The sequence below is a fragment of the Arvicola amphibius genome, chromosome 5 (genome assembly GCF_903992535.2).
Source record: "Arvicola amphibius chromosome 5, mArvAmp1.2, whole genome shotgun sequence".
NCBI classification, from domain to species: Eukaryota; Metazoa; Chordata; class Mammalia; order Rodentia; family Cricetidae; genus Arvicola; species Arvicola amphibius.
Genome location: NC_052051.1, coordinates 113,638,787 through 113,657,254, shown reverse-complemented (window position 1 = coordinate 113,657,254; position 18,468 = coordinate 113,638,787). Strand labels below are relative to the sequence as shown.

Genomic DNA, 18,468 nt, shown 5'->3' with positions numbered 1-18,468 from the left:
AACACCAGGAGCACTTTGTCCCACACCCTCACCTGTGTCCGTTTCCTGGGGTCTCCACACTCTGACTCCAGCTAATTCACAGAGATGTTGATTTCTGGAGTCTTTGGCTGATACATCAATTCTGACTGTGGGGGAAAATTCAAAGACAATTTGGGAACAGACAAAAAGAAAAAGAAAGAAGCCTAAATAAGGGGCTCAGGAACTAGATAGGAGTTCACATTCAAACAAAACAAAGATCAGGGTTGGTTGAGAAGATAGTTCACGAAGCTATATGCCTTTCTCTCTTTACCTCCATGGCTCATAAACCAGAACTGCCTGTGGAGGAAGATTTCCCTAAGCCCTCACTCTGCCTGTATTATTACAGAGACAAAGGGAACGACTGTGTTGAGGTCTTCAGGTTGAATGAGATACCAGACTTTAGAGACAGCTCTGACAACAGTCTCTTGACTCCTCCCCATTCTCTTAGGACTCAGCCTGGAGCTTACATCTTCATTGCCACCTCTACTGAACAAGTGCTCTGGCTCCAGTCCACTCTCAGGGATGTTCTTCTCCTCCTCTGGTGTGAGCTCATCCAGCCAGAGGAGTTCCAGTGGTGAAAAGACCCACTCCAGAGCTTTTCTGACTCCCACGAGGCCCAGTAACTGCAGAAACAGAAACAAGCCCTAGGGCCCTCAGCAACAGCCAGCCTCTGGGGCTAGCAGTCACTCTTCCTATTATTTCACACAGTTCTATGAAGTAGACCCTTTTTATTTGATACTGCTTTGTTTTTTAGATAAAGTTTTATGTAGCTAAGGATGGCCTTGAGCTCCTGATCCTCAACCTCTCAAGGATTCATGTTGGGATCACGAGTGTGCATCACCCACCATCATGCTTAGCTTCTTCTTTCTTTTTTTTTAAATTTATTTTTTGACACACGTTCTCACTATGTAGCTCTGGTAGCTCTGACTGGCTTGGAACTAGCTATGTAGACTAGGCTGGCCTTGAACTTATGGTGATCCCCCTGCCTCTGCCTCCTGAGAATTACAGGTGTTCACCACCACATCCACTTTCGTTTTGTTTTGATTTTTTTTAAGACAGGATCTCACTTTGATCAGCCTCAGCCTCCTAAGTACCGGGTTACAAGCAAAAACCACTATACCCAGTTTACAGTTAACTCCTACAGTATATAAAAGGCAACTGAAGCCCCAAGAGATTAGTGATGTCCCTGAGGTCACACACCTGGTACATGGCAACCAGATTGATCCTATTGCAAGGCCCGTGGCTGCTCTTAACTTCCTCTTCTGTGCCTCACTGAGTAACAAAAGTGTCAGCATTGCCCTTGCAGGAGCTCAGTTATTTGCGGGGCCGGGGGGGGGGGGGTTGTGGACAAGACCAAATTAGTTAGGAAAGTTGGTGAATCAAGAGTCCTAGGGCTAGTTCATCTATAAGTATCCCCCAGACATTTTCTTGGTCTTAAGATTTCCAACCAGAAAGAGCCAGGGAAAGTAAGAAGAGCATTTTTCAGCCACCCTCCAAGCTCAGAGTCTCTCGGAACTCCAGATTACCATAAGTGGGAAGATAATGGCTGCAGGAGTAGACTTGATAATCCAAAGCAGACCCAGGCAGGCAAGCTGGATGGCCGTGAACAGGTGGACTCTGCTCAGAGGTACATGCCGCAAGAGCAGCATGTCTGGCTGATGTTTTGTTGGCATCAACAATAGCTGCACTCTCTTCATGAACTGGGAGCATGAGAGGAAAAGAAGGCAGGATGATGGGGTTAATTCGGAGGGTGCCATTGTTAGCTATGCCCTGTAAGGGGAAGGGAAGAAGGCTCCCTTGGCCTCTCCATCTGGAGCATGGCAGCAGAGTGCCTATGTCCAGAAGGGGGATAATGGACATGAGGGAAATTGGCAAATGTGGGGAGGAGGAGTGAGGTTGCTAGGTGATTGTAATGAGCTCACCTGGATGCTGCTGAGTGCTGCTACTCCCATGTAGAGGAAGATGCCGTAGAGCACAGGCATTGGGATGAACTAGTAGAAGTAGAGAGATAACAAAGGAGCTTTTACCTTCCAGCCTCCCAGGTGCCCCACCTTAGGCCTTCAGACTGGAGCCTGCCAGGCCTTTCTTTTTCTTTCACATCCCGCATACCTGATTCATTGAGTCTTTTCATGCCAATCACTTGAGGTAGATTGTTATTATTATCTGCACTTACTGATGAGGAACTAGAGAGACGAAGTAACTTGCCCATACCTCTCCTCTCCTACCTCTCAAATCTTTTTATTCCATCCAGTATTGCTGCCCTAGGACTCTACATCCTCCTGCCCTGGCCTCCTGAATGCTGGGATCACACTGTACCACCATATCCAGGCACCTCTTGTCTTACTATCACATGCCCCCTGCTCTCCATGCTCCCACATCCTTCCACTTTCCATTCATATGCTGCCGTTTGCTCCTTACCCTTTCAAGACCTTTCCCTTTGCTATTCTTTCCTCCTAAAATGTTCCTCACGCCTGGGCATGGTGACACACTTGTGATCCAGCACTTGGGAGGCAGAGGCAGGAAAATGTATATAAATTCAAAGCCACCTTGGTCTATGTAGCAAGTTCCAGGATAGGCAGTGAAACCCCATCTCAACCAACCAATCAATCAAATACTCCTCTCTTGGACTTTACATCCATTCATGCTTCATCTCATTTCACTCTGGAAAGGTCTTCTCTGACTACTCAATCTGAAGTAGGCCTGGAACTGTTTGTAAAATTTAAAAAGATTTAGTTACTACTATTACTATATGTGTTCTGCAGCTTGCGTATGGAGGTCAAAGATCGACTTGTGGGGGTGGGTTTCTCCTTCCACCATGGTTTCTAGGGACTGCACTCAGGCCAGTCATCAGTCTTGCATGGCGGATGCTTTTGCCCACTGAACCATCTTGCCAGGCCTGCCCTAGCACTCTTCATCACCTCTCTCAACCACTTTCATTTTTTCACAGAAGTTATCATCCGAAGTCATCCTATTGCTCTAACTTTTAAAGTTCTGTCCTCTTCACCAGACTCCGAGGAGGAAGGAGACATGTGTTATCAGCCTGGTATACCTCACCTCCAGTTCCTGGAACAGTGACTGGTATACCATTTATGAGAGTCAACCTACTTAGCAAGTGGTTAATCCAGTCCGTCTGGCTCTCCTACTTACTGCAGTACTCTTACCCAGCCTCCATGACCTTGGCCCTGCCTAACCTCCGCTCCTGTCTTTCTGCCAGTGACTCTTGTCTGACATTTCCACACCCTCCTTGACTACTTTGCTACTTGGTTTGTTGACCTTTTCTTCTATAGCTAGCTAGTTATATAGGGTGTGTGTGTGAGTGAGTGTGTGTGTGTGTGTGTGTGTGTGTGTGTGTATGTGTAAAGTTTCTGGTAAAGTTTGGTTTCATATTCCTTTTCAGTTCTTCTCCTCCCCTCTCTTAGGCACCAAGCACAGTGGGTTACCCAGCAGAAGTTTCATAAGCCTTGAGAAAGAGTAAATGGTTTTTTGCTTTGAAGTTTCTGTGGGATATGAATACACACATAGTCTTAGCTTGTTGGGAGACTGGAACAAGGACAGTTCTAGAACTCTGGGGATGATGGCATACCCCTGTCCCACTCCACAGAAAAGAAACCATACTGGCCAAGAAATTAGATACATTTTTTTAAATCTTTATTTTTTTTTAGATAAGGTCTCATGTAGACCAAGATGGTCTCAAACCTACTATATAAGTGAGACTAGCCTTGAACTTGAACTCCTGACCCTCTACCACCTAAGTGTCTGGTCTACTTTGGTTTCTTTTGTTGTTATTGTTATTACACTCTCTCTCTCTCTCTCTCTCTCTCTCTCTCTCTCTCTCTCTCTCTCTCTCTCTCTCTCTCTGCGTGTGTGTGTGTGTGTGTGTGTGTGTGTGTGTGTGTGTGTGTGTACAAGCATGGAGAACAGAGAAGAACATTTTGGAATCAGTTCTTTGCTTCCATCTTGTAGACCTAGGCCCAATATCAGATTCAGGCCTTCAGGCTTGTAAGCTAATACCTTTATTCATTGAGCCATCTCAGACACACACACACATCACCACCTCCACCACCACTTTTTTGTTTCTTTTGAGACAGGGTCTCACACTATTGCCCAAGCTGTTCTACAATTTATTGTATATGTAGACTAGCCTCAAAGTTGAAGCAAGCCTCCTGCCTCTTGGCTCTGAGATTACAGGTATAATCCACCATGCTCTGGAAGTCTGGGTTTTTTAATCTGAGAAATTGGTGGGCAGTTACAAGTTACTTATATCTTTAAACCTTCAGGTTTCTCATTTGTAGGAGTATGTGTGTCTCTCAGGGCTAGTTAGCATGAAGACTATCGAAACCATGTGAGAAGAAAATGCAGTTCCTAAAACACTGAAGTATTCGAGCAGAGTCAGGTCTGCTGCACTGGCCCTGTCCTGGCCAAACGTGTACCCTTGAGGCACAGGTGCCAGGAAGATGGAGAACGCCTGTAGGATGAACACCACCAGCCCGTCATCCCTCTGCTCCCTGTGGGGAGAAGGAAGAAAGTGTGCTCCTGGAGGATCCAGGCCTAGTACAGGACCGGGCATCCAGAGAGGAGAGGAGGGAGTCCCTCCGTAGGTCACCTGGCAAAGGGCACCTTGCCCGCTGTCAGAACTAAAAGGAAAGACAAAGCACTCCAGCATGGGGCGCTGTGGCCTCTCATCTGTCAGGTTCATTGTTCTGTTTTGTTGTGGGTTTTTTGAAAATGGTTCTATTACATTTTACTTATTTATACTGTGTATGTGCATGCGTTACGTAAGTATGTGCCGGTTTGGTGTATATGTGATGGTCAGAGGACAACTTGAAGGACTCAGTTCTTTCTTTTACCACCCAGGTCCCAGGAAGTCATGAGGTGTGACCGGAAGTGCCTTTACCCACGGAACCACCTCAGCAGGCCCATTGTGTCTTTTGTTTGTTTGTTTTAGTGGTTCTAGGAATCGAACTAGGGTCTCATATGTACTAGGTGAGCAAACCACTGAATACCATCCCCAGTTCCCATAGTTTGTTTTATATTTTGGTGGGAAATTAGCAGTTTCCACTGCCATAAAGAGTTGCATTTCATAATTTACAAAGTTAGTCAATTTCATGCATTTCAGGAAGACTCTGTTCCAGGGCTACACAATTGTTTTTTGTCACGGATTCTTTTGCAGTGTCCCGTGGTATGCTTCTACATTGAGTGAGGACCATTAGGTTGGCACCTCACCCTCCACTTTAGCCTTGACTACCTTCACCCTTACATGTATAATGTTCTTCTTCTGGGGGCTGGATTGTTGTTTATTTGTTTGTTGTTTGGTTGGTTGGTTGATTGGTTGGTTTGGTTTGGTTTGGTTTTTCAAGACCGGATTTCTCTGTGTAGCTCTGACTGTCCTGGAACTCACTCTATAGACCAGGCTGGCCTCAAACTCACAGAGATCTGCTTGCTTCTGCCTCCCAGTGTTTGGATTAAAGTTGTGTGCCACCACCACCTGTATAATGCTCTTCTTGAGGCCCATCACCATCTCAGAGGCAACCAATTCCCTGCTGCAGTTCTTACAGGGCTTAAACTCAGAACTCAAGCTGCCCAAAATAACTCACATATCCCATATGTGCCACACCTGTCTCACTCCAGCCTACTGACTATATTCTTTACCTGATGCCCAGGAAGTGAGGGGCTTCACCAGGGAAACAGGCTCATGCTCTCTCTCCGAAGACTATCCATATGGGCACAGAGAGATGACAGTGGCTGAGACGTACCAGGGAAGCCCAAGCGCTGATGTGAGCAGCATCAAAACAGCTACACAGAAGAGGTCCAGGTGGAAGCCAGCTCCCTTCTGCAGGAAAGGGGTTGATTGGAAGCTAGAAGTGCCGTATGGACCTGACTCTGGAGTTTCTTTCTCTTGTCTAGGACCTGACCTGGCAGCCTTACCTGCAGTCTATATTCTGCCGCGGTTGAGGATAACGGCTGTGATTTGCTGGTCCATGAAGATGAGGATAGACAGTAGCAGAGCGGGCAAGGCAGCTGCCACACTCAGCCACCAGGGATTAGCTCCAAAAGGAGACACCAGCCAACCACGCCCAGGGAATGTAGGCTGAGGGGACATTCCATGGACAGGTTGGAAAATGTCTCCGAGAACACCTCACCTGCATACCCCTACTCCCACCTTGGCACTCTACCTCCTCCTGCCTCCGAGACCTTAAATTCTAGGTGGGAGCTCTCTTCTCTCTCTCTCTCTCTCTCTCTCTCTCTCTCTCTCTCACACACACACACACACACATACACCTCCTTCTGTGTATCCCGGTGCCTTAAAAGGAGAACGAAAGAAGGGACTAATCTGAATGGAGCCAAGGGCTCTGGACTTTTGGTTCTCTCTGGAAGAAGAGTTGGTGAATATAACCTGCACACACTGCTTTGTTCTTATTCACAGCCTTCCTCCTTAGGTTCACACCCCACCCCACCCCCCATCCAGAATGGGGCAGCTCAGGTTCAGACCTGCCTTGGTCTGGGGCAGAGGTGGGGCAGGGTTAGGTGTGTCTGCGTCTGCTCTGATTATAAGCGTCTGTGGTGGGGAGGGGGCCCAGATGATTGCGTTGGGGTTCTGAACCCTAAAACCCACCCCCATTAGAACTCCCTTGCTGTCCTGCCCTGGCGGGATCTAGGGGGAAAGGTTTCCTGTTGTCGAGGCAAAGTCTGGTACTGTACCCTATCCTGCCCTACAGAAGGAGCTCGGCTTTACGGAATCAGAGTTGGCAGTGAGGGGTAAAGAAGAGTAGGGGTGTGTGGAAGTGGGCAGGGCCGTGTCCATGGCAGGAGAAGCCGTAGCAGCATTTACTGAGTATGTGATCTGTGCCAAGCACTATAGTAACTATTTACCACTATGATATGTAATCCAAAAACAGCCTATGGGAGAACAGCTACTCAATTATCCCATTTTTATAGACTAAAATCTCAGGGGAGGTATGGTGATGCATGCCTGAAATCACAGCATACAGAGGGTTTAAAAAGGAGGATCAAGAGTTCAAGGCCAGCCTCAGCTGTGTAAGGAATTTGAGGTCAAGCTGAACTACAGGGACTCTGTCTCCAAACAAACAAAGATGCCTAGAGCCAGCTAGGAAGAGGCAGAAATGGAATTCAAACTCAAGCCGGCTGCCCAGATCCCATCCTCCAACACCTACACTATAATAATAACAACTGTATACAGCATTCTTCATTCCTTATGTGTCTGTTGAAATACCTCATTTTATCACTCAACGACTCTGTGACACCATTATTTTTACTGTCTCTATCATGAGTGAAGGAAAGGGCTCAGAGAAAGAGAAGTATGGAATTTATGCATCTTATTACTCCAAAGTGCTGGCCCCATCCATCCCCCTCCTCCCTCCTCCTTCTGTCCAGCTCTCACCTTGAATTCGTGGGCACCAAGAGCTTCGGTGTGGCTAGGCCCAGAAAAGCATCAAGGCCGCAGCCTAGCAGGATGGCCCAGGACTGAGGAAAAATCGCTGAACACCTTGCGCACCTGCCATATAGTGGGACCGTTTACTCTGGGCCTACCATCCCATTCTTTTTTAACCTTTCCCATTTGCAGATAGGATCCAGGGCCAAACCAGACCTTTCACACAGAAAGGGAAAATGGCACTCACCACAGAGGGGAAGAGGCGGCCTATTCCTTACATGCTTGAGGGCCATGGCACAAAGGAAGGACGTAAAGAAGAGGAGAAGGGAGAAGAGGCAATGTCTGGCACCGTGTGACAGCTGGGACCACGAGGGGAGCCTCCTTGCTGGATGCACTCAGGCGGAGACAGCAAGGATGCATTGACCAGGCCTAGGTGCTGCAGAGAGGAGTGGGGAGGTATTGGCAGTGGGCATCAGAGGAAGGGGAACCCACAGAAACATCAGGAACCCAGGATTGGCATAGGCAAAATTCAAGTAACCAATGAAGCTTTCTTTCCTCTGTGGGTGGGAGGAGCTGAAGAGCTCTAACTCTTTCTTTCTCAGACCTTTCGAGGTGCAGGCACTCACCACACTTAAGACATCTGTGTCTTCGTGCTTTGTGCTTGTCCACATCCGATGCATTTCCCTGGGGAGCGGAGAATTGTAGTATAAGCCTCTTCTTCCTCGAGAAGCTGTTCTCCACAGGATTCCAATTTGTTCTTTCCACCTGAAACTAGAAAGTTCTTGATTCTGAGCATTCTGCTGATTCTGTTGCACTTAAGAGTGTTCTCAAGCTGCTACTCCGTACACTCACACCTTCGGGTTCCCTACCATCTGTGCCTCTGGTGCTGAGCAAAAAACTGAGCCACAACACTTGCACATCAAACATTGATCAAATGCATGAGTTCCCAAATCTGTGTGTACTGGAGCAAGAGATGGTCTCTTTCAGGACTAGTAGAATCAGATACAGATTAGAAAAGACACATTTTTAGCTAGATAGTTCATGGCTCACGCTTATACTCTCAGCAGTTGAAGAAGGAGGCAGGAGGATCGGGGTTTAAGGTCATCATTGGTTACATAGTCAGTTGGAGACTATACTGGGCTACAGGAGACCTTGTCTCACCCTGGAGATCTTCCCCCATTCCTGATGCTACCTTCCATTTGGAGGGATTTATGCAAGGGTGACACCCCAAACCCTCCACCTAGTTATCCGCTTTCACTCAGAATGTGGTTTATTTGATTAGTGACTGTAGGAAGTGAGACAGGCATGCCTGGTCCTGGCCTTTCCTCTCTCCTCTCAAGAGGAAGCCACCTAGTTAGTGTATTTAGCTCTGCTCCTCCGGTGTAACCAGTCCCCATCCAGTGCTGCCATTCTTGGATGGGTACGTCTAATTGTGGACTCCCCCTCTTAGGAAGCCCAATAGCCCATGTCTAGAAGCCCATACTCTTCTGTCAGGGCTCTCAGAAATAAAGACAGTCCTGGGATTTCTGTAGATTTATTTCTAACTGATCCTGAACCAGAAAGGAAACTCTGGCTTTTTCGATAAGTACTCAGCATTTCCGGAACTTAGTCCATTTCCCACCTCTTTCTCAACACCTGGCCAGGTACCAATTTCCTCACCTCCTGGCCTGGGAATTGACAGAAGCAACCCTGGGCAGGAGATCCTGGCCTTTGGATTGGATAGGCATGGATCCAAGTTCAGCATTTTCCCCATGGCATCATAAATGAAGATGAGGCTGATGAGAGCACAGAATCCTTCCTCTGTGGAATCGGGTGAAAGTAGCGCACAAGCAAGCTGGCCTCTGTAGCCACCAGCACCAGGCAAAGCGTGGCCACCCAGATGCCCACCCATAGGCGGAAGGGCAGGTAGTTCCAGGCTGTGATCTCTGTGGGAGTGAGGACAGTCAGGGGCTGACTGTTTGCTCACTTAACCCAGGGGCAGAAGAAAGCCCTCACCCTCTCTTCCCCTCACCCACCAACGGGCTAGAAAGGGTGAGAGAGGTCTCCTACCTGCTAAAAGAAAAGAGCAGGCGCTCAAACAACCAGCACTGGCCCGGTGCTGCTAAGGATGGTGAGGGGCTGGCCTGCCATCAGGCAGAAGGCAGCTCCAGCCACCGCTGTGCCCAGGAAACTCTCCAGCACTCCCTGGAAGTGGACATAGCTCTACATAGGACTCTGGCATCCCAACACAGGAGCCCAAGGTCCTATGGAAGTCCCTGCCCCACTCAGTCCCAAGAGGTCAGGCAGGGGGGACACCGGAGTATATATGCCAACCCAACATGTAAACCCACGCACCTGGGCACCTTCAGTGGCATCTCCCAGCAGACCCCCCAAAAGTGATGGCGTTCGTTACTGTGGCCAGGTAAATGTAAGAGCACAGCTGAGAACACTGGGGGTGTAGGGCGTCCACGAAATCGCTGGGGTACCAGCATGCCTTCCGGCGCACGTCCTGGATAAGACCCCCAAAACAGCCTCCCACCCGTGGGTCCGGTCAGCGATCAAGATTGCCACACACCCGCACCTGCATCCTGCTTTTCTCTGTATCCAGGAGCGCCCCTCTCACATTGCCTGCACATTTTGATGCCCCTGTTTCTCTTCCATAGGATCCCAACCCTTGTTCCCATACAGCTCCCCTCACCTGCCCCTTTCCTTTGTAACTCCGGGCTGGGTGCAATGCTGGCCATGGGTGGTGCCTGTCCCCTGCCTGGGCCGCACTCCCACGGGAAAGCCGGTGACTTTCTGCAGTTCTGAGCGGAGAGTCCTGGGCAGAAAGAGAACCCCAGATGCCCTGACATCTCCCTCCAACCTGAGATTTGACTTCAGAGTACGTGACGTCCCGCCCCCTGGAGGCTACTGCGGTGGCGACTAATGGGCGCCCTCAGATTGTCAGGCAGAAGTTTAGATCCAGGTCACAGGCTCACGGTCTGAAATCCAAACGTAGCTTGGGACGCGGTAGACACATAACCAAGGGAAATATCTGTGTGGAATTAGGACCCCAGGTACCTTTTTCTGCTGAGAGGGTAGGCATTTGGGGCGGGGGAATCCGGGCTGTCCGGTCCACATCGACCTGGGGTAAGAGTTGTCACCAGCTCCTGTAGAAAGGCATCCAGGGCTGCCAGAAGGTCATGAAGATTGTTTGCCCGACGAACTGACCACTGGAATTGCTGCATTTAAGGTCACAGGGTGGACAGTAAATGCATTATTTGGACTCTTACATGTGTTTGCACTTGTATTTTCTCAAAACCACACTCACACAAACTACAAGCAGAGAAATTCATAATTCACCCACAAGTGCATACATTCATTCATTCTGTGCCTGTTGTAATGTGGCTACATTGGTAGCTGTGGAAAGGTCAGCCCCTATGTTACAAAACACAAAGCCAAACTCTGCCACACTGTTATTTTCTCTTCCTTCCTTCCTTCCTCCCTCCCTCCCTCCCTCCCTCCCTCCCTCCCTCCCTCCCTCCCTCCCTCTTTCTTTCTTTCTTTCTTTCTTTCTTCCTTCCTTCCTTTCTTTCTTTCTTTGTTTTTTGTTTTGTTTTGTATTTTGGAGACAGGCTTTGGAGCCTGTCCTGGCACTAACTCTGTAGACCAGGTTGGCCTCAAACTCACAGAGATCTGCCTGCCTCTGCCTCCCGAGTGCTGGGATTCTACTACCCGCCCGGGTCTCACTGTAATTTCTGATCAGAGTCTATACATATTGCTCCCACACACGCAGATATGCACACAGAGGAACACCTGCTCACTCACCGGGTCACTGAGGAGGACAGCTGCTGCCCGACCCATCTCATGGTAGCTCCTTCCCAGGGTAGGAGGACCCAAAAGGAGGCAGAAAAACCTGAAGAAGGAAAGGGGCCTCCAAGCTGCTTTCTCATGGGGCAGCACTGTCTGCTAAGAACAGCCTCTGACACTTAGCTCTGACTTCCCTACCTGCTCAAGTGCACACCAGCTCTGCAGAATGACCCCTGGGTAGCATTTCCTAGACACTCTTGGGGAGCTGGATCCAAAGACCCCACCCTCCTTCTGTGCCCAAGAGCCCTGACTCTCAATCACCTCACCTGCTAGGCAGGATCACCTCTGTAAGAGGTTCCAGCACCACTGGATCCCGCAGTCTTACGAAGGCCCCTAGTGGCTGAGACAGGAAGCCCAGCTCTCCTGCCAGCACTGCTGCTGCCTCAGCTCCTGGAGGCAGCTTCTGTTTCAAGGGGTTCTGGTGCTGGATGGCAGAGTATGAGAGATTATTTAGGGAGGGAGATGCTGGCAGAAACTCAACTAAGGAGACCGGTGGAGGGTGGATCTCTTAATTCCTGATCTCCCTCCCAGCCTTGCCCAAGGAAGGGCCACAAACCTTCAGGGGGGTGTCCTCATCAAAAGTAGCATTTCTGAAAGCATTGGGCCCTGCAAAGCAAGAATATATGGTGGTTAGGAGCACAAGCCTTAGGGGCAGGCCTACTCGGAGATACCTGTAATACAAGCCTCCCTGGTAACTGTCATCAGAAGATAGTGCATTCAAAGCTCCTGGCACAGTAGCTGCCACGGAGACCCCTTTGGAGAGCCCTGACTGTTATGGCCCTGGTACTCCTACTCATCCGTCTCCACCATTACCTGGTTTCCCTTTGCCCGTGAATCTTGGCCTGAGGAATGAGCCACGCCGAGGCCACTCCTAGCTCAAGAAACAGACAATACCTAGGCTGCTCCTATCCCAGAGTCTTGATCCTAGGCCCAAAGAGGCATCTCTCACCTCTGCAGAGCCTGATGCCTGCGGTCTGGATGTGGTGCTGGGGTCTCTGCAGCAGCAAGGCTTGGAGCTGTCCTCTCAGTTCCGGGCTCAGTGACTCCCCACTGATCACCTGCTCTGCAGAAACAGGAGTGAAGTTCAAACCCCGCACTGGAGAGGCTCTCTATCCTACCACCCTGGCCCCCTTCCTGCTTCTCATTCTGAGTCTTTCCTTCTAGAGTCTCAGGAAATGCAAGGGCTGCTGAACCGCCCCCCTCCCACATTGTTTTGAGACAAAGTCTCACTACATAAATCGGGCTGCCCAATCTTCAGTGGTCTCACTGTCTTCTGCCTGCCAAGTGCCGAGAATCTGTAGCACGTGTCAACCGCCCTCGCTGCTTTTTCCATCACCATCTCTGTGATAGAAACAGCAGTCCCTAGGGTAGGATGGGGTTGGGATAGGCTCTTGGAAGATTCTAGATTTGGGGGGAAATCCCAGGGAATGGGAATGTCTCCCAAGCCTACCCACAAGCTACAGGAGGCTCTGAGCTTGGCACCTCCAGTCCAGCAGTACCAATACCCTCAGCCAAGAGGCTTCGAAGGTTCTGGAGGCTGGGGTAATGCCAGGTAGCACATGGGGGGGCACTCCACCGGCCCGCATCTACTTCTAGCTTTTCTTCAAAACAGCATCACCTGTGATAAAGGGATAGCCAGTGTTTCTCAGTAGAACCCCTCCCATGTCTAGGACATAGGTGGGACAGTGTGGCTGCCTTTGACCCAGTTGTGCAGAGTGTCTCTCTCCCTGAGCAGTCAGTCACCCTTCACTGGGTCTCAGAGAGCTCAGAACCATATTGTAGAGGAATCTCGTGGAAAAGAATATGAGGAGAACATCCTACTTTGTGGTGGGAAGGATGCTGTAGAACTAGCCAGGTTCCACTCACCTGCCTGTCTCCCTCCACTCCAGCGCCTGGGGCCAACCCAACAGTTCGTTTAGTTGAATGAAGAGCAGAGGATCCTTGGATACCCCCCGATTCCCCATTGTCTGTGTCTAAGGGACCACCAAGGCAGGGACCAGGGCCAAGCCACTGTCCAGTTCCTCAGCAAGAACATTTTCATGAGCACTGGCATGTTCAAACTCCTCTGCCCTGGGCAGCTTCATCTTGAGGAGGCTTGCACAAAAACCTTGGCGCTGTGCTATGCTGTGCTGTGCTGGGGCCCTCTGGCTGGCCACATTTATACTGCACTCCTTACACAGCACAACACAAGCAAAGCAAAGCCTGTTGGCTCCAGAAAATACCAGTCATCTCTCCTCTGCTTGTTTCTGACCCCTGCTAGCCTAAGTGTTTGTAAGACTGACCTAGCCCATTCCCAGACCTTTCGGAACGCCCAACCTGTGTACCATGCATCAGGTCTGACCTCACTGTATTTTGTATAGATAAATAGGAGTAACTGATACCCAGCCCAGATTCTGTTGCCCCTGGCCATTCTGTATCAAATATTGACACTACAAATCCAGGACTGTTTAGGTGTCAACAATATAGCGCAGGGGCCACAGACACACATTTGGCCAAAGAAGGAGCTAATAAATAACTAGGTTTGTGGAATCTAGACAGGGCAAGTCAGACAGAAGAGAGAGGGCTCTTAAGTGGGCTGACTGGAAAGTGGAGACAGGTCACAGAGAACACAATGCCTGTATCTTAAAATCTTTTATCCAATATCTGGAAACCCAATTTAGATATGTGCCCCTTTAACTCAGACCCTCGCTGAAGGAGGTGGAGGGGTGTGTAGGTGTGTATGAGTTCCTGGAACCAAAGTTCAAAAAAAAAAACAATGTGGTCCTTAATCAAATTCTATTGATTCTACCTTCCAAATGTACCCAGAGTCCAACCACATTTTCCAGCTCCAGCACTGCTGCTATGATCCAAGACACTATCATCTTGCACCTGAATTATTTCAGTAGCCCACTAGCCTTTTGCAAAAATCTCTTTGGCTTTGGCTCTTTCTCACTTCCCAAGGTCTGTCTTCCGCACAGCAGACGTAAGGATTTTGTTCTTTGTTTGAGATAGGGTCTCACTGTTTGTCCCTGGTTGGCCTGGAATTTGTTACAGAGATTGAATTTGTTACAGAGACTGAGTTGGTCTTCTTGGACTCTCAGAGATCTCTCTACCTCTGCCCCCTAACTGCTGGGCTTAAAGGCATGTGCCACTACCCCAAGCTTAAGGATTCTTTTAAAATATTTTTAGGGCTAGAAGGTGACTCAGTGGTTAAGAACATTTGCTGCTCTTCCAGAGGACCCGGGTTTGATTCCCAACACCCACATGACAGCTTACAACAGTCAGTAACACCAGTTCCATGGAATATGACACACTCTCTTCTGGTCTTCTCAGGTAAAAAGCACACAGATGATGAACAGAAATATATGCAGCAAAATACCCCTAAACCCAAGACCCCCCCCCCACTGCCCCTCCAGTCTTTCTAACCTGGACCTAGTGGCACAGGCCTATAATCCCAGTTGCTTGGGAAGCTGGAGCATTACACAAGGAGAAACACACACACACACACACACACACACACACACACACACACACACATTAATGAGCTGTGCCTCAAGTTCAACCCCCTTCTGATTTATATATAAGTAAGGGCACTCCTTTATTCCAAGCTGCAAGTCCATAACATAATGTACCCTTTTTTTTAAATTTTGGTTTTGGTTTATTTGATGCAAGTTTCTTTCTCTGTTTAACCCTCCTTGTTCTGGAACTCTCTCTGTTAGACCAGGCTGGCCTCAAACTCACAGAAAATCTGCCTGCCTCTGCCTCCCGAGTGCTGGAATTAAAGGCTAGTGTGCCACCACTGCTGGCTAACATAATGGTATCTTTGAAAAGGTCTCTCCTCCAAGATGAAGTTCTGTGAATAAGAAAAAGGAAGAGATCAGCACACACTCTCCCTGAAGTCCCAAGTTCCTGAGGGGAACGCTTCAGGCTGTCTAGGCATCTCTTGCTGCTGCTGATGACAGCACCAACCCACCCTCCTGAACACATCTCCATCCTTCTTTTGCCGCCTTCTTTCTCACCTCCTACCCTCCAGCCTCCAGCCCCTTTCTGGTTAATGAAAAGTCTGGTCCTGCCCAAGAGACTTTGCTGTTCTTTGCAAGGAATGTTTTCTCCCTGGGTCTTCACATGCCTGGATCCTTGCACGTAGGTCTCATCTCAAATGTGACTTATTCAAAGAACCTTCCCTCTGGAGTCATTCCATGGTATTTCTGTTTTGTTTTTCTTACTTAGCAGTTATCACTACTAGTAACCTTGTTTATTGTTTGTGATTTATTGCCTGCCTCTCCACACACACGCATACAGCTGTACAGCCCATGAAGCGGTATCTTACTTGACTTGGCCCTGAGCCTTGGGCAGCCTGGCACATAGTGTCTCTCAATAAATAGTTGTTCAATGACCGCATAGAAAGGAAAGGAAAGGTCAAGAATCGCGCTTCTTCTGGGAGCCACACGAGGGCGCTGCTCCCCATGGCCTGAATCGCAGGAGCCGCTCCCTAAGGCCAAGCGGTTATGTTTTTGTTTTTCTGCCAAGGCTTGGAAATGGCAAGATAGCAGGGAGAAATATATGAATCTCTGCCTAGTCCTGGCCCAACGCAGACTGGCCCCGAGGGATGGCATGCAGAGGGTGGAGGTGCCTCTCAGGATGTGGAGGGGAAGGACAATCAGGTTCATTTGACTGCGAATCAAAGCCCTCACGGGAAATGGGATTCAGTCTTCATCCTCCAACCTCCCCAATGCTTCAGGAGGTTGGTCCAAGGCAGAGGAAGGAGTCACTAAATCACTGAGGTGGTTTCAGTCCCCAGAGGAGCCGAAACTGGCCTAGGGGCTGAAAGGGCAGGGGAACCCCTGTGACCATTCCTTCAAGAATGTGTCCAAACCTTAGGGGGCAAGTGACTCAAGAAAGCTTAAGGGGATAGAATCATGGGTTTGGCATGAATAACCCCAAACCCACATAAACACTCGCCACCGTAAATTCTGCCAAAGTTCAGGAAAGTCTGTCCTTGCCTATCTCTATGGCCTAACACCAGGAGTTCCTTATAAACGCTGGGACCACCAAACCTCCTCTCCAGACTTCATTTCAACCTCTGAACCTGGGTGCTCAGAGCTGGGCAGACTGGTGAAAGAGGCGCATAGGAACCCAGGTCAGCCTCTAATCTCCTAGACAGGGCCAGGGGAAGGAATGCTGTGTGAGGAACAGCCCTGAATGTGCAGCCCGGAGTTCAATGACCTCATATGATCCCGATGACATCACAGACTTCTGGGGACCTTGATGAAGGGCCTTGTCTATGAGTCTCAGCTTTATTTCATAGACACAAAGATGGTTGGTTGGGTAGATGATTCCCACGATTCAAATCTTCCTGCAGTAACATATGGGAAACTGTCACAGGGATGAGTGTGCCCGCCCCTTCCCCAGATGAAGGTGACATTCTAGTAAGTGGTAAAGAGATCCTTGCTGAACAAAATAGAGTCTGATGTGGTGGCACACATGTTAATCCCAGCTCTCTGGAGGCAGAGGCAGGTGGAGCTCTGTGAGTTTGAGACCAACCTGGTCTACACAGAGAGTTCCAGTACAGCCAGGGCTACACAGTGAGACCATATATATATATATACAACCAAATAGCTGGTCAGTGGTGGTGCACACCTTTAATTCCAGCACTCATAAGGCAGAGGCAAGCAGATCTCTGAGTTTGAGGCCAGATGGTCTACAGAGTGAACTCCAGGACAGCCAGGGCTACACAAAGATTTCTTGAAACAAGCAGAGAAACAACTAAACAAACAGCAAAACCAAATAACAACAAACAACACACAGACAAAAACAGGAATTGTCTATACCAGTAGTTCGTGACAGCTAAAACCCACTGTGCAAGAATCTGTACAAAAGATCTCATCAATAATTATACTTAAAACAACACTTTAACAAAGGATATGAGAGAACTCTTTTGGTGTGTGTGGAGAGAGAGAGAGAGAGAGAGAGAGAGAGAGAATGTGTGTGTAGATGGAGAACAACTATCAGACTTCTCATCTCTCCTACCTGTGCATCTCAGGGACTAGACTCAGCTCCTCAGGCTGAGTGGCAAGCATCCTTACCCACCAAGCCATCTCGCTGACCCTCATGCATGTCTTTTATGTCAGTAGTTTTTTAATACTTAATTATTATGTATGCAATATTCTGTCTCTGTGTATACCTGAAGGCCAGAAGAGGGCACCAGACCTCATTACAGATGGTTGTGAGCCACCATGTGGTTTCTGGGAGTTGAACTCGGGACCTTTGGAAGAGCAGGCAATGCTCTTAACCACTGAGCCACCTCTCCAGCCCCCATGTCAGTAGTTTTTAACTCCTTCAAAATATGGAGTGGGATGTAGATTAGTTTGTAGAATATTTTCCTAGCATGTGTGAAGCCTGGGGTTCAGTTCTTACCATTGAATAAACAGGATGTGGTGGTGCATGCCTGTGATCCCAGCTCTTGGGCGAGGGAAGCAGGAATTAGTTCAGAATTGTTCTTGGAGGCCAGCTTATGAAACATGTGACCCTGTCTCAAAAAAAAAAAGAAAGAAAGAAAGAAAGGAAGGAAAAGAAAAAGAAAAGAAAAAGAAAAAGAAAAAAAGAAAGTTACTTTTTTATCCTTCATTTTTATAACATCTGCTGTTCACATAACTCTATTACTATCCTGAAATGATGTTCAAAGGCAATACCCTACGTGCACACTTACTCTTCAAATGAAATCAATCCCAGGAGGCAGGCACAATGGAACAACTTAAGTTCCAGATACTCAGAAGTAGAGGCAGAAGGAGTGCTTGAGCCCAGACGTTCAAGGTCAGCCTGGACATCATAGCAGGATACACCCCCATCTCAAAACAAAATCATTCAATATATAAATCCTCAATCAAGACTATTCTAGAAGCCGGGCGGTGGTGGCGCACGCCTTTAATCCCAGCACTCGGGAGGCAGAGGCAGGCGGATCTCTGTGAGTTCGAGGCCAGCCTTGGTCTACAAGAGCTAGTTCCAGGACAGGCTCCAAAAAAGCTGCAGAGAAACCCTGTCTCGAAAAACCAAAAAAAAAAAAAAAAAAAAAAAAAAAAAAAAAAAAAAAAAAAAAGACTATTCTAGAAATGACATTGCAACATCTATACAGGCTCACCAGGAATATGACAGTTACAAATACCGACCGATGAAGGTATCACCAAAACAAGCATTCCATTCTAATTTCCTTCTTGGAAAAGCTTGAGGAAAACCTCTGTATTTTATATAAA

The 18,468-nt window shown here is 48.4% G+C and overlaps 1 protein-coding gene across 1 annotated transcript; it reads right to left on the bottom strand.

The window, feature by feature from the left end:
- Nucleotides 1–71: 71 nt before the first annotated feature.
- Nucleotides 72–13,323, bottom strand: Slc4a9 (solute carrier family 4 member 9). The gene is given in 39 exon segments (XM_042055161.1): nt 72–125; nt 486–641; nt 1,545–1,718; nt 1,941–2,009; nt 3,194–3,200; nt 4,458–4,523; nt 5,668–5,708; nt 5,710–5,742; nt 5,744–5,848; nt 5,944–5,961; nt 5,963–6,106; nt 7,418–7,428; nt 7,431–7,494; nt 7,496–7,531; nt 7,656–7,676; nt 7,678–7,742; nt 7,745–7,844; nt 8,035–8,070; nt 8,072–8,092; nt 9,068–9,139; nt 9,141–9,212; nt 9,215–9,316; nt 9,318–9,333; nt 9,458–9,486; nt 9,488–9,592; nt 9,743–9,778; nt 9,780–9,919; nt 10,016–10,208; nt 10,451–10,507; nt 10,510–10,611; nt 11,198–11,285; nt 11,506–11,663; nt 11,796–11,845; nt 12,189–12,302; nt 12,690–12,741; nt 12,743–12,857; nt 13,106–13,194; nt 13,196–13,245; nt 13,248–13,323. Coding segments are annotated over 39 exon segments (2,937 nt in total).
- Between the last annotated feature and the right edge of the window lie 5,145 nt (nt 13,324–18,468).